Genomic DNA, 15,327 nt, shown 5'->3' with positions numbered 1-15,327 from the left:
GGTGCCAGCTGTTGCGACGGTGGGCGAGCCACTGTAATGAGAGAGGAATGAGCTTTCAATTTCTGCTTTCGTGTATGTTGTTTTCATTTGAATACATAGTTATGTGTACTGTGTTGTAGACGTGTAAACAGGAGAAAACCCCGCGTGGGAATGTAAAAGCAACATAACTAAGAGAAAACATAACTAGTAGGCTCAAATAGCAAAATTGTACCTCATTTTAAAGCGATCAAAAGTAGATGTTGACGTCATATGGGAGGAAAGAAAGAGGAAACGTGTATGGAGATTAAGTTGTTAAATTTAGTGATGGGAATTTCGGCTCTTTTCAGGTAGCCAGATCATTTGGATCACCAACAAGAGCCGGCTCTTTGGGCTCCCAAACGGCTCTTCATATTACCACATATACCTTTTATAATTCAGCCAAATGTAGCACATTTTGACTCATGATTTGTATGTCTATATATCACTTAAATTATTCAATACACCCTATTAGTATTCAAAAATAAAAATTACATTTTCTAATGTCAAAAAATTTCTGTAGCCAATTGTTTTCATTGCATATGAGCGCAACGCCCATCCCCACCCCTCACTGCTTGCTTAATGGTATGATCCTTGTCTATCCACACTTTATTGGTTGCATGCATGCACATGACAGTCAGTCACTGCACACATGCATAGCATGCACGATGCACCCGTAGAGCAGAGATCTTCCTATCATTCTGCCTAGGCAAACTTTATATATATATATATATATATATAAAGATATATAAAAAAGAAAAAAAAAACGGCTTGCGGTCGGGAGCCAACTCCCATCGTTCATTTAAGAGACCCGGCTCTTTGAACCGGCTCGTTCGCGACCGACCCATCACTAGTTAAATTATGAGTATGAGAGCCGGTTCATAAATCATCATGAAATAATCCTAAATGTTACATAAGAACGTAATAATTATATTTCTGTGTCAAGGATATACCAAACTGACCCTATTTTATCTCATACAAAAGGTATGTTTCATGTAGGCCTACAAAACCATCAAAATCAAATATGTCCCAATGACATCCATTTGAACCCCAACAATCGTTAGTCCCACTCATCTGAAAGACGACCAAACACAAAAAGCCCTCATTAATCATTAATAATCAATGAAGCAATCATCTGGTGGAACGCGGACCACTGTTTACAAAATAAGCAGAGCTCTTTAAACTCCTGGCCCTCCACCCCTGGACTGTTTGACATGCCTGGTCTTCAGACAGAGCAAAATGAAGCCACATGCAGTCCGAGCTTTTGTAAACACAAGAGGGGAAGCCTGGTTCACTTTTCCAAAACATGTCCAAGAGGCTATCGCTCATCCAGCAGCTAAGGGCGCCGTTAACCTCGCTCTGAATTACAAGGCCTTCCAAACACCAGTCTGTACGTATGGATACACCCCCTCCATAAATAGACGAGCCAAAGTCCTCAACAAACCCAAAGATAGGTTGACATGTCTACACCATTTATTTGGGTATTTACTAACCTCTTTTTTTCATTTATTAAATTGTTTGCTGTGTTTAAAGCCTGCAATGTAGGCAATAACAAAGCCAATACCCCGACCTGTGAGATGGACTATCTATCCATCAGTCTATCCATCTATCAGTCTATCTATCTATCAGTCTATCTATCTATATAACCATCTGTCTATCTGTTGCCCTAAGTCGGCCAATTATAATTATTATTGATGGTCCAATACTGTGGTATAACAAAGGCACATTGTTTGTTTCTTTGCCACTATAGACTAGAGCAAAATGAAATTAACATGGAAACGAGATGAGGTGACAAAACTGGCCCACAGACACCTTTGCCAGCAGCAGCAACAAAGGGGAGGGAAGGAAGGTGATGGGATGTGCAGGAAGAGGCATCTCAACAAGGTGTTGAAGGCTGTGTTATGAACATGTAGGCAGTAGTCAGATGGCACTGCTGTGTACTTTTCCTCAATAAGGTCAGAAAGGTAACTTCCTCCTCTGTGCTCTACTTTTCAACTGAACTCTATTGCTCCTTCATGGCATAACCAAACCCTAACCCCATAAATCACAAAGCTCTAAGGAACTCTTCTCTTTGTGTGTGACGCCACCTTACAATAAGTCATCAAATCGCAAAATGGAATCTAACTTTCGTTAGTAATTTCGTTAGTAGTTTCGTTCGTAACTAAGTTTCGACATTTTCCCGCCTGGCTTACTTCGGTTTTCCTCCTCCCTCGCGCGCACTTTGACGTTGGATCGTCCGACGCTGCGGCGCGAACGCGGTGGCGTCACGTTGCCAAGCGCCTCCGAGGCTCCCGTTTCCCTCGGCCAAATGTCTATGGGAAATAACACGCGGTTTTTGAATGGTCGTCCATAACAAACTCTGTAGGTGGCGAATAAGTAAAAGCTGCGTCACGTTTTCAACTACAACCTTTTTCCATCTGGTTTCCACTTGGGTTTTGGATTGTCGGGCCGTTAAAGTAGTTAACTATTATGAAGAAGCATTATGCTAACGCAGATATGCGCAGACTTAGGACGTCACGACTCTCCCAGTCAAGGTTGCATAGCAACGCCAATGTTTCATAGTTTGCCTTCGCCGACAGTGAAGACAGCAGAGCTCGTCCATATGGAGGTGGCCTTCTACGAGCAAGTAAGAATGAAAATAATAATAAATACAGAATATTTATACAAAATCAACAAATAAAATAAATCAATAACTCAATAACGGCAAACAAACTCTTATCACGGTCAAACCAAAAAGTTGTCGTCGATATAAGAGGCTGAACTTCGCCAGCGATTAAGTTTTATAGACCAATGAAATCACGCGTGAAATGAACATCACGTTAGGTTGTGACTGGCGGCGCGAACTCCCTCCTCCCTAACAAGTATGACGTATAAAGTCCGCGCAGATTGTAACTAGCTCCTGGTTAGCATCAATACTCGTTTACTACTTTAACGGCCAGACAATCCAAAACCCAAGTGGAAACCAGATGGGAAAAGGTTGTAGTTGAAAACGTGACGCAGCTTTTACTTCTCCGCCCCCTGCAGAGTTTGTTATGGACGACCATTCATAAACCCCGTGTTATCTCCCATAGACGTTTGACCGAGGGAACCGGGAGCCTCGGAGGCGGGACTTATTCTTCAGAGATCTATAGGAAAAAGCAATTAAAAAATAATGTTTAGAGGGATTAGCCGTTTCTCAATAACCAAGTACGCGGACTACGTACTCGCGGACTTGGAATTGGAGCAGTGCTTGGGCTACCACTGATGACGTTTACCGAGAACGAAAGTACACGAGTACACACGAGAACGCGAACTGAGAAGCGGCTCTTGTTTGGGATCGTTAAGCGGGACACCGTAGTTTGGGGACCCCTGATTTGATGAATGAACGCGAAGTAAAGGTCAATATTATTTAAACACATAACCTACATATGTCACTACAGCGCCCTCTTCTGGCGTATTTGAGTTACTGCCTGATATCAGTAATCACATTGCAAGTCGCGCCTCCATCGAACAATATATACGGTAGGTATGGTTTGGAACAAGCTATGTGATATTACAAAAATTTGTGACAGAATTGCTATGCGTAGAGGTATTATGATATACACAGTATGCCCAAACCTTGGAAATAGGTCAGACAGGATACTATTTACAACTTAATTCAGTATTTAACTTTCTGGTTGTCAACGTATAGTATAGTTAATTGTTGTTTAATTGTTGTTTAACACTTTGTAACAGTTGTTTCTATGATTATACAATATTATTACAGAAATATACACTAATAATAGTCTACCTATAGGTTACAACTATATATAATTTAATATTGAAATATGTAAACACAAAACATTTTTTATTTTCTTCACCGGCCTCTTGCTAAAGAAGTACATTTCTAACTACAAATACCATTTACATTTGTAATTCATGAATGCTTTTTATGCTTACCATTGTTCCGAACATTGTAAATGTTTTGCTTCTAAATCTCCATTAGTGTTTGCTGGTTAACACTGGTTATTTATTCCCCAAATTGCCTGTGAAAACCCTCAGGACAGAGGGCAGGACCTATCCCTAGCTATCCCAGAGACAGGCCTCTGCCACACTTGTAAAAAAGAAAAAAAACCTCTTGGCACATAAAGCAGTTGCCTAGAAACAAAGCTAAACAATTCCGTTGGCAGTCCCCCTTGCATGCTCAAAGCAAAAGCCACCAGAGAACAGGTCTAATCTTTCCTTCTTCAAGTGACACTAATCTGTTGTACACTTCCTGGTTTTTACTTACGAGGATCCTGAGTGTCGTCTTTTGTGAATTATTGAAGGCCCTGGGAGACGAAGATATGGAGATACCTGAGTTGACCCACTAGTGGTGGAGATTGGAGAGAGAGACTACAGTGTCAGTCCCGGCTTTCTTCAGTTTTTTTCCAGCTCTGAGGAAGATAGAGCTGCTGCTGGCCTGGTAAGGATTATGCTCTGTTTAGACCATTTACTAAAAAATCCAACAATGTAGTTGAACGAAATGTAAGATTTTGTTTTCGGTAGAGTAACACTTGACAGCTTGAAAGTCCAGTGGTCTAGTCTTAGTATAAGTTCCTTCAAATACTACAGAAATACAGAAATAAACACTGTTCTGATCATTTAAATCTTATAATAATAATAGGCCTTCTTGCACAGATTAAAAATGAACAAAGTAAACGATCAGTTGAGTGATCATCTAAATTAGACTTTGTATTTTCACTCTCAAATCTCTTTGTTACGTGGTTTGTCATTATCCAAGATCCACACTGGAACACATTCAAACTGGACATTGGTTAACCAGTAACTTCTTACGTGTGTGTGTGTGTGTGTGTGTGTGTGTGTGTGTGCGTGTGCGTGTGTGTGTACAGCAGACTACCAGCCCTCCAGGAACATGGCCAAGGGGAAGAAGAAGAAGAGTAGCAGTGAACCCAAAGGTAAGAAGATCACCCTGGCCATGGCCCAGAACTGCCTGAAGATGACGGTGGACGGCAAGCGGCTCCTGGACCTGAGCAACCAAGGCCTGGCCAGCGTGCCCCGGAGCCTGCTGGGCCTCTGCGACGTGGAGGAGCTGGACCTCAGCCGCAACCTGCTCACCAAGCTCCCCGACTTCATCGACAAGTTCCTCAACCTGCGCTTCCTCGACGTGCACAGTAACTATGTGAGTGGTTAAGGTGGACATGGTGACGTTATTATTATAAGAGATGGGACCTCAGACAGAGACTATGTGAGTGGGACCAGTGGGGTTAAGGTGGACATGGTAATGTTATTATTATAAGAGATGGGACCTCAGACAGAGACTGTGTGAGTGGGACCAGTGGGGTTAAGGTGGACGTGGTAACGTGTGGCCAGGTTATGTTATTATTAGAAGAGATGGGACCGGACACATACACTATGTGAGTGGGACCGGTGGGGGGATGGTTGACATGGTGACGTGTGGCCAGGTTATGTTATTATTATAAGAGATGGGACCGGACACATACACTATGTGAGTGGGACTGGTGGGGTTAAGGTGGACATGGTGACGTGTGGCCAGGTTATGTTATTATTAGAAGAGATGGGACCGGACACATACACTATGTGAGTGGGACCAGTGGGGTTAAGGTGGACATGGTAATGTTATTATTAGAAGAGATGGGACCTCAGACAGAGACTGTGTGAGTGGGACCAGTGGGGTTAAGGTGGACATGGTAATGTTATTATTAGAAGAGATGGGACCTCAGACAGAGACTGTGTGAGTGGGACCAGTGGGGTTAAGGTGGACATGGTAACGTTATTATTAGAAGAGATGGGACCGGACACATACACTATGTGAGTGGGACCGGTGGGGTTAAGGTGGACGTGGTAACGTGTGGCCAGGTTATGTTATTATTATAAGAGATGGGACCGGACACATACACTATGTGAGTGGGACTGGTGGGGGGATGGTTGACATGGTAACGTGTGGCCAGGTTATGTTATTATTAGAAGAGATGGGACCGGACACATGCACTATGTGAGTGGGACTGGTGGGGGGATGGTTGACATGGTAACGTGTGGCCAGGTTCTGATAGCATTAATCAGTGACATCCATACTTAATGCAATGCTCTGCACTTTATATATTTTGCACTACTGTTTTAATGCATACAATGGTACTGAGTTGATGGTATAGTGTATGACGACATGAATGTACTGAGTGAATGAGACGATGAGAATGTATTTTTTATTGACTATTTATTATGCTACCTTTCTTTTTAACGAGTCCAGTATGTGAGTGCATTGAATTTTGTTGTATTCCTGTGCAATGACGAATAAATCTAATCTAATCTAATCTAATCTATATAATTAAAGTTGGGAGCTCAGATTTAGTGCGACGTCCAAGAAGTTGGCTGAAACTTTTGGCCGCAAATACTAGAAATCGTTTGCTTGACTATGGTCAAGAAAATATTGATGCATAAGTCAAGGTGTATTGATGCATAAATTATCTCATAGAAAAAATGCGATAACGTAAAATTAGGGGGTAGGATGTACAGTTAAACATGTGCTTAAAATACCAGTCACTGGCACAGGCCCCTAAGAACAGATTCTGAGCATGGCTTACATTGTTTTTTAGTTGGATTCAAGGGCAACTAAACAGAATGGCCACTAGGAGTCTCTGAAGCCTGATAGCTTAGGTTTTTCATACTTTCATACTCTTAACATTTCAAATTCTAGATATTTTAGAAAACACACTTTGTTGAAATGTACCATTTCTGATGTAACTTTTATATATATATATATATATATATATATATATATACTCATCATCACTATAAATAAATAACATACATTCTGCTAACTCCGTCCTTCGTCCTTCGTCGCAGTCTAAATGTATGAGGAGGGTTGTACTCTTAAAACACTCAACAGCCACCTCCGTCCCCCCAGCTGGAGCACATCCCCCCCTCCATCGGGCGCCTGCAGAACCTGCTGACCCTGAACCTGTCCAACAACCGTCTGACCAGCGGCTCCCTGCCCAGCGAGCTGGGCCTGCTGGCCAAGCTCCACAAGCTCAACCTGGGCCTCAACCGGCTGGACAGCGTGCCGCGCTGCCTGGCCGCCCTCAAGGAGCTGCGGCACCTGGGCCTCTTCGCCAACCGGCTCACCGCCTACCCGGACTGCCTGCGGCCGCTCAAGAAGCTGGAGAGGGTGAACGTGGACTCCAACCCGTTTCCCCCCAAGGGGGACGTCGACCTGGACCCCATCCGGAGGCAGGAGGGCCTGTACCTGGTGGACGGGGAGGCCTGCCTGTGCAGCGGCTGCCTGGACAAGTGTCGGTCGCAGCGGAGGAGGGTGGAGGAGCGGGCCGAGCTGGAGGTCAAGGTGAAGCCCCGGCAGGTGTTTGCGGGCTTGTTCATGCCCAACTCTGTGGCCCAGGTGGACCAGGAGATGTGGAGATGAAACGTCAGTTTGTTGTTTCTAGTTGGGTTGCGAAATGTATAAATGCGGTCCACTGTTTCACTGGTCCACGTATATTTACTAGAATTGTCGTGCCGTTTTCACTTGAAATGCTTGACATTTATCCCGGCAAGTCTGGGGAACTGCATGGAGTCATCTTCAGCCCTGGAGAGAGCTTTGAACCTCCAACTGCAGGGAGAGGATTAAGGATTAAGGATTAAGGTTAAACTCAGACATTGCATTTTGCAGATGATTGTACAGACTTGCAGGTGAGGCCTTGAACAATCAAACAACAAAAACTACAAAAAATCCAGCATGACCTAAAACCTATAGAAATTAAAACAAGATTTGTTTTAATAGGTGGATCCCAGGTGTATATGAGTTTGTGCATCTAGTAATGTTCTAACAAAGTACACAATTCAGTAGAAATATTCCCCCAAAAATGTGTTGAATGAAGATTGGGAAGGACTTGGCATATTTGGCGTACCTATAGGCGTCGATTACGCTGGGGACGCTGGGGACGAGTACCCACCAGTTTTTGTCAAGATTCATTTTGTACCCACCACTTAAAAAGACAGAAAACTTGAGTTTAAATATTATGGATTATTACACGGCTCTTCTCAATGCTGTGGAATGCGCCGTTCACTTGCAGGGGCCTTCCCGACTTCCTGCAGTGAATAATTTTTCAATAACTACCGTTGCTAAGCATATAATGACCGCTGTCAAGGAAAGTGGCTCTGATTCACATCTCTCGTATCACTCCGCAAGTAGTCTGGTAACTTATCAACCCCAGCCGATTCAGTTGCTAAGCAATGTCAATGTCTTTGGCGGACTATTTCTCTGCTGATCAACACTACGAATGCTGGTAATAACAAATAAATTGTAAGAAGACACACTGTGTGAAGTAATTTTTTCGTTTTGGCAAGTAGCCGTGTAATAAGCGGGATAATGTATAGAACGTCACCAGTCATTATCAAAAATAACCCATATTATTTATAAAAATAAATAATATGGGTTTATTTCCCGATAATGGCCAGCGTTCTATACATTATCCCTAGAGAAACGAAAGTATATACTAAATATGCAAATCCAAATTTTGATATTTTATTTGACCAATGCAACCTCTAATTCAGAGAGATATGTAAATCATTTTATCCCATTACTCTTCTCAAACCAATAGACAGCTGTTCACTTAGTGTATCTTGATTATCATTATTCTGCCATGATTTGCATTTCCATTTATATGTGGAATCCTCTATAATTAGCTTGTAAGTATAAAGTGTCCCCTTATAATACCCGATCATGGCTCAAACACACATGTCACTAATACAGATAAATACCTGTCCTATAGTGAAGGTTAAGTTAAAGTAACCCAGAACTAACAGTTCTGCATTTTTTTGGGGCACAAGTCGTAGTGTCAAAAGATAAACTATGAACTAAATGTTACCAAGCCGAGGAAGAAATCAAAGACAGCATTTCAGCATCTTAGCCATACCGTTGCTGGGCGCTCCTGTCCTGGAGTTCAAATAAACCCTAACCACTGACATGGAGCTGTGCTTGGAAGTTGTCTTCACGTTCCAGGAGCGGGCCTTTAATCGAGTAGTCTTCATCATCATCATCATCATCAGGACCACCATGTGATCCAGGTGACACTCCATCAATGACCAAACGTCGAGTTAAAACAGACTCAACGAGGCACAAAATAACTTACTGAAGAATGAGCGTTGGAGATATGAAGTCTTGCTCATTGATATATTCTTCAGACTGCATCAATAGGAACAAACACTGAATATATGCTGCTGTGTTTGATCTATAAATAAAACACAGAGCTGAAGTCAGTGATAAAAATGAATTATTATTTGTTTTGACTCAACAATACAATAGATTCATAGGAAAACTAATTGACCGTCATTGACGATACCTGGAATTTGAATACATAATAATCTTACATAATAACACAATCTAGATTACATAATAATCTAGATTGAAAGATTATTCATTCATCTCCAACCAAACATTCAAACGGAAAGACATGGTATGGGAGTGCCGGAGGGCACTATCCACAATCAGACTGCAGTATTGGTATCTATTGTTGGGAGAAGGCGCAAAAAAGCGTGCGCCGCCCGGGAATCGAACCCGGGTCGCAAGAATGGGAATCTTGCATGATACCACTACACCAGCGGCGCCCATGCAATGACACAGCAAAAAAAGTATTAAGTGAAATAAATCAATAAAATCAACAAATATATTATTATTTGGCGTAAATATATATTTTGTATTGCAAGATTTTAAACATTATGACTGCGGTCCATCACCCGTTTTTCAGGTTTGAGTTTAAACAACCAACGTTTTAATTTGAATTCGAAACAACCCGGAAGTGATAGCCAGTAGCCACAGGTTACGCGCCTTTGTTTTGCGGATGGAGGCTTTACTTCTGTGAGGTACATATCCCATAGACTCAAATGCATAATCTGGCTGCGTCGTTAGACATCATAACAGTCGGGTATGTCTTCCTAACTTTAGGAACAATGACCACCAGCAGCCCACGGGACTAGCGGATAAACTCAGGACGGCAGCGCGGTAGAAACACCATAGACTGTTCCAGCCTCGCTAGCCGTGGGCTAGCCGTATGAGAATGCGTTCGGCCTGCGCTGACGGGCTGCGTTCAACTCCCAGCACTGGGATCTGATCCCAAACGTGAGTCCAGTGCATTCATCTGACCGTTCAGAGCCAGGATCAAAACTTTTATTACATCTTAGGAACACAATAGTGAAATGATCAGGCTTGGTTCCCCAACAGCCAGACAGTAGCAACAATACAAGATGAACTAAAATAAGACAAGTAAAACATATGTTAAAAAAATAAGTAGCAGAAGTGGCACGGTGGGTTTCTAGTGGCAAAATACAGAAATGTGTATTTAAACTTGGAGTTCGGGAGCGACGCCAGGCCTCGTAACGCCACAGCGCGGTCCTCATCCTACGGTGCAGGTTCTTGAATCATAAACGCGACGTGGTAGTTGGCAGCCCCGACAACAAATCTTATTATTTCTGCTTTTAAAAAGGGGATATGTTTACATATTTACATACAGCCTATTCTTATCGTGGTAGTTATCATGTAGTAGCGTTACTGCTTTTGGTTGGGAGGAAGGCCTACGTCGCTACTGGTTTACTTTGATGAGTTTTAAGCTTTGGTGCCCCAGTCTAAAGCAATCTGTTCAAAATGGTGGGCTACTCAAATAGGTTATCGTTTATTGATATTGTTTATGACCGGTCTGCTTATGGTATAAAATCCATAGATAGACCTTCACAGCCTGATAGACACGAGACGAATTGCCAAAGCTGTCCTAATTAATGGGCATGACCGACCTCGAACCTTTAACATATTATTGGAACCCTATTTTGTTTAAAACTGATTCATTACGGGGACAGGCCACGTCTGTTCACCCACATTTACAACAATAAAAAATAACAGGCATACGTTTTTTGTTTGTTTACTACCAGACTACTCATGTCGGACAAAGGGGAGGTTATGGAGTGGGTGGAAACCACAGAGGAGGTCATTATTGAGGAGTGTGTACTGCCCAATGGTAACTCATCTGCAGGTAAGGCATTCACTATCCTTTACTGTTCATGACTTCATCTAATCTTTACCATTGGTGGTCATCAGGTTCGCCCTAACAATTAGTTTTCTTCATTATATCAGTGCTTCAAGTATCAGAGCCAGCAGAGACCCCCATGCAGAAGTTGCTGGACACAGTGGTGCAAGGAGAAGATGCAGAATTGGACGATGGCTTTTGTAAGCAATTAACCTGTTTTTCATAATATAATCCATAGACCTAATACCAGGACACTGACTCAGTTCAGTTGCATTGCTAACCTTTTCTTTTCTTTCTGTGATTGTGATCTCCAACTCTTTTTCTACAGATTGCGTCGAATGCCGCTCTCTGTTCCAGGAGCAGAGCAGTGTGGGCCTCACCAGCCCGTCCTTCGTCCTGGACTCGCCCACCAGCATGGCCGTGGCCCAGAGGGCGCTGCTGACGCTTCCCCACGGGCTGATGATAGGGAGGTCCAGCATTCCCAACACGGGCCTCGGGGTCATGAACCAGGGGCCGGCGATGACGCCCGGAATGCATTTTGGGCCCTACGAGGGGGAAGTGACCACCAGGGAGGCTGCAGTGGCCAGCCGATTCTCCTGGGAGGTGAGCTGGACCACGGGCAGGAAAAACAAACATGAACCCATTTGATCTTATTTCCGTAACATGGAGGATATTAAGAATGCAACATGATGGAGGAAGGAGGGCTGGGATGAGATCATTCAGGGACGATTACCCATAGTTGGGGTCCCGGAGAGCACTATCCAAACACAGCTCTGTGGTATCTATTGTTGAAAGATGGAGCAAAACTGTGCACCGCCCGGGAATCGACCCTGGTCACAAGAATGGGAATCTTGCATGATACCACCACACCAGCGGCGCCCATACCAAAATACATTAAAGAAGGCAACTAGTTAGAAAGCCGATAGTTTTAGGGAGTTAGCCAGCCAGAATTATGTTTTTTAAACGTGATTCTACCTGTGTGTGTGTGTGTGTGTGTGTAATGCATGTCGTTGGGTGACTTTGTTAGTAGACACTTGTTTGGGTTTCTCTAGATATACAAAGTAAATGACGAATACGACTACATCGACGCAGCGAGAGAAACACACTCAAACTGGATGAGGTGAGTACTGTACACATTCTGTTTGTATCGCTGAAGACACATTCCATTCATATAAAGACAGAATGCCTTGCATTCAAATGAAGCTAAATGCGTTCTATTCATTAGAGATGATAGAATTCTATCTATATAGCCAAAGAAAAAATACATATTAAAAACGAAATAGATTTCTTATAGACAATTTGCATTGTATTTAATTGTAATTTTTTAGAACATAATTTGAATGACAAACATCAAATGAGGTCAGCCTTGGTAGAAAAAGACTAGAAGCAACAGAAGGTGGTTGGGACACGTTGAGCAAAGATGGACACCGCTCACTGCTCTGGGTCAGTCTGAGCTCCCTGCATCCTTTCGTCCAACAGGTATGTGAACTGTGCCCGCAACCAAGAGGAGACTAACCTGCTGGCGGTGCAGTACAAGGGCAGCATTCTGTTCCACTGCTGCCGCACCATCCAGCCAGGAGACGAGCTGGTGTGGTGGCCCAGTGCAGGGCTGGTGAGCCACCTCAGTGAGGCCTGGAGCCACATGTGGCTCAGGAAGCTTTGTCCCACAGGTGAGGGGGCTCTCTAGGGCACTCGTATTGGGGGAAGTCAAAGTACGTGTTCCTGAGATGCACCCCGTCAGAAGAGGATGTTTTGACACGGGGGGGAAAAAGCACTTTGTTCAACACTCGTCCTACTTGGAAGGTTTTCAAAATGGCCATGTTTAACTTTTGTTTTGTTTCTATTCAGAGAGTGACCCGAGTATCACGTTCCAGATGTTCCTCTGTGCCCACTGCCCGCTGTCCTTCACCACGGAGACGTACCGCCAGCGCCACGTCGAACACTTCCACACGCAGCCCAAGAGGGAGTGTTCCTCGCCCGACACGGAGGGGGCAGAACCCCTGGACCAGGACCCCGCTCCGGAGGAAGACTTTGCCCCCGCCGCCTCCACCACCGTCGCCGCCGCCGCCACTCCCAACCCCCTGGACGCGCTGGACGCCCTGGAGGCCAAGACGTGCCAGGAGTGCGGCAAGGTGTTCAAACACATGCATCACCTCAAGAGGCACGCGCTGTCGGTGCACTCCAACAAGCGGCCCTACTGCTGCCCCAAGTGCCGACGCAGCTTCAGCCAGGCCTCGGGCCTGCTCCGGCACCAGCTGGTGCACAACAAGCAGGCCTCGGGCGAGGCGCCGTCCGACCAGAGCTGCCGCCAGGAGACCAAGACGGAGACGGAGACGGAGACGGGAGGCGAGGTGCCCGACGCAGACGACGCCGCCTCTCAAGAACCCGCAGGAACCGAAGAAGCGGCCGTCGCCGAGCACACACCCGGGCAAGAGGGTCGCTCTCCAGAGGAGGCGGAGGGAACGGCGGCGGCGGCGGCGGCGGAGAAACGGAACACGTGCGTCCAGTGCGACAAGAGCTTCTCGAACGCGCGCTACCTCGACAAGCACCAGACGCGCGTCCACGGCAACCTGCGGCCCTACGTGTGCACGCTGTGCAGGAAGACCTTCAGCCAGCACAACGACTTGGCCCGGCACCTCAAGTCTCACCAGGCCAAGGGGAAGGCCATGTACGAGATGGCGCTGGCCGAGGAAGAGGAGGAGAGTTCAGAGGCGTCGGCGGACGACGTCCACGACACGGAGGACCTGGACTTTGTCGCAGAGCCCTCCTTGGCGGCCCAGACGCCGGAGCCTCCCAAAGAGCCGGCGTACCAGAGGCCCCAGCGCCTTGGGGTTCGCTCGAAGATCTTCACCATCACGAAGCTCATCGCCCCCAAGCGCAGGACTCCGGCGCACAAGAGGAAGACGCCGTGTCCGGCGAGGGTCACTCCGGAGGGCGTGGAGGAGTCCGACGTCGGCGCGTCCGCTCAAGAAGGCCAGGCCGACGACGACGACGGCGGCGGCGGCGGCGCCCACAGCTGCGTCCACTGCAAACAGAACTACCAGTCAGACGAGGCGCTGAAGGAGCACGCCTGCGACGCCGCGGCGCAGCACAAGTGCTCCCACTGCGGCGCCGCCTTCAAGAAGGCGGGCTTCCTCAAGCGGCACGAGAGGACGGCGCACGTGTGCGGCAAGTCCTTCGTGTGCAACGTGTGCGGCAAGGCCTTCAGCAAGCTCTTCAACCTGAAGCAGCACCAGAAGATCAAGAGCTGCGACAAGCACCACTGCACGTCGGAGATCTTCTCCTGCGCCTACTGCCCCTTCTCCTTCACCATCCGCAGCTACCTGCGCAAGCACGTGCGCAGACACCACCCCGAGGAGTCCGAGTGGCTGCCCGGGTCGGAGAAGGCGCACGGGGAAGAGCGCGGCGGCGGCGGCGGGGAGGAGGAGGAGGAGGAGGCGGCGGCGGCGGACGGGGCGCACGTTTGCCCCGAGTGCGGGAAGAAGTACGGCACGGCGAAGAAGTACAGGGGGCACTACTGCTTCCCGCAGGTGGTGCTGTACCTGTGCACGGACTGCGGCAAGGGCTTCACCAACCACTACAGCCTGAAGCAGCACCAGCGGGTGCACACGGGCGTGCGGCCCCACAGCTGCCCGCACTGCCTCAAGACCTTCGTGCACATGGGCCAGCTGAACGTGCACCTGCGCACGCACACGGGCGAGAAGCCCTACCTGTGCACGCACTGCGGCGACAGCTTCCGCCAGTCGGGCGACCTGAAGCGGCACGAGCGCAAGCACACGGGCGTGCGGCCGCACAGCTGCCCCGAGTGCTTCAAGAGCTTCAGCCGCCCGCAGAGCCTGCGCGCCCACCTGCTGCTGCACCTGGGCCAGAGGATGTTCAAGTGCGACGACTGCGGCAAGAGCTTCTCGCGGAACTACCACCTCCGCAGGCACCAGCAGAAGATGCACTCGTGATTCTGGGGCTTCAGCCCGTTGGCAGATCAAATTTAATTTGGAGACGATTGTTAAAGAAATGTTATTTTTTTTGGGGGGGTGGGGAGAACCAAGAGTCTTCTTCTGGGTGTGAATTTCGGTGGACCGGGATTAAGAGGGATTGCGAAATGCTTTCATGTTGTTAATGCATTTAATGAGGGCTGCTTCAAATTCTCCTCATGCTTGTTTTAAAGCGCTTTACGTTGAAGTTGATCAGGAGTTAACAGTTGCATACATTTCTGTATCACCTTTAACATTCTCACTCGGTCAGAAACATCAATGCGTTCTAGCAGTTTAAAATGTCGCACGTGGAAATAAAAGAAACCCCAAGCTTAACCTCACTGTTGACCATT

The 15,327-nt window shown here is 46.5% G+C and overlaps 2 protein-coding genes and 1 non-coding gene across 4 annotated transcripts; 2 read left to right on the top strand and 1 right to left on the bottom strand.

The window, feature by feature from the left end:
• Positions 1 to 4,888: 4,888 nt before the first annotated feature.
• On the top strand, positions 4,889 to 7,513 carry lrrc18b (leucine rich repeat containing 18b; the record flags this gene model as incomplete). Its single annotated transcript, XM_084485746.1, has 2 exons — positions 4,889 to 5,155; positions 6,899 to 7,513. 2 exons carry the CDS (start codon positions 4,889 to 4,891, stop codon positions 7,409 to 7,411), a joined length of 780 nt encoding a protein of 259 aa, XP_084341872.1. The 3' UTR covers positions 7,412 to 7,513.
• Positions 7,514 to 9,523: 2,010 nt separating this feature from the next.
• Positions 9,524 to 9,594, bottom strand: AC3HAE_037101 (transfer RNA glycine (anticodon CCC)). The gene has a single exon. It is a non-coding gene; the product is annotated as a tRNA-Gly (tRNA).
• A 236-nt stretch (positions 9,595 to 9,830) lies between these two features.
• LOC311366533 (histone-lysine N-methyltransferase PRDM9-like) lies at positions 9,831 to 15,053 on the top strand. 2 transcript variants are annotated; one of them, XM_084485318.1, is made up of 7 exons: positions 9,831 to 10,105; positions 10,909 to 11,009; positions 11,111 to 11,203; positions 11,332 to 11,606; positions 12,056 to 12,123; positions 12,483 to 12,673; positions 12,852 to 15,053. In XM_084485318.1, the coding sequence occupies exons 2-7, from the start codon at positions 10,916 to 10,918 to the stop codon at positions 14,954 to 14,956; spliced, it is 2,826 nt and encodes a 941-aa protein (XP_084341444.1). In that variant the 5' UTR covers positions 9,831 to 10,105; positions 10,909 to 10,915; the 3' UTR covers positions 14,957 to 15,053. The 2 variants fall into 2 exon arrangements, with proteins under 2 accessions (XP_084341444.1, XP_084341445.1); XM_084485319.1 differs by lacking the exons at positions 9,831 to 10,105; positions 10,909 to 11,009; positions 11,111 to 11,203 and having other exon boundaries at positions 11,578 to 11,606; positions 12,034 to 12,123; positions 12,852 to 15,052.
• The last annotated feature ends 274 nt before the right edge of the window (positions 15,054 to 15,327 follow it).

This window comes from Micromesistius poutassou (assembly GCF_964030765.1).
Source record: "Micromesistius poutassou genome assembly, chromosome: 21".
In the NCBI taxonomy this organism is placed as follows: domain Eukaryota; kingdom Metazoa; phylum Chordata; class Actinopteri; order Gadiformes; family Gadidae; genus Micromesistius; species Micromesistius poutassou.
This window is presented reverse-complemented; position numbering and strand designations above follow the sequence as displayed.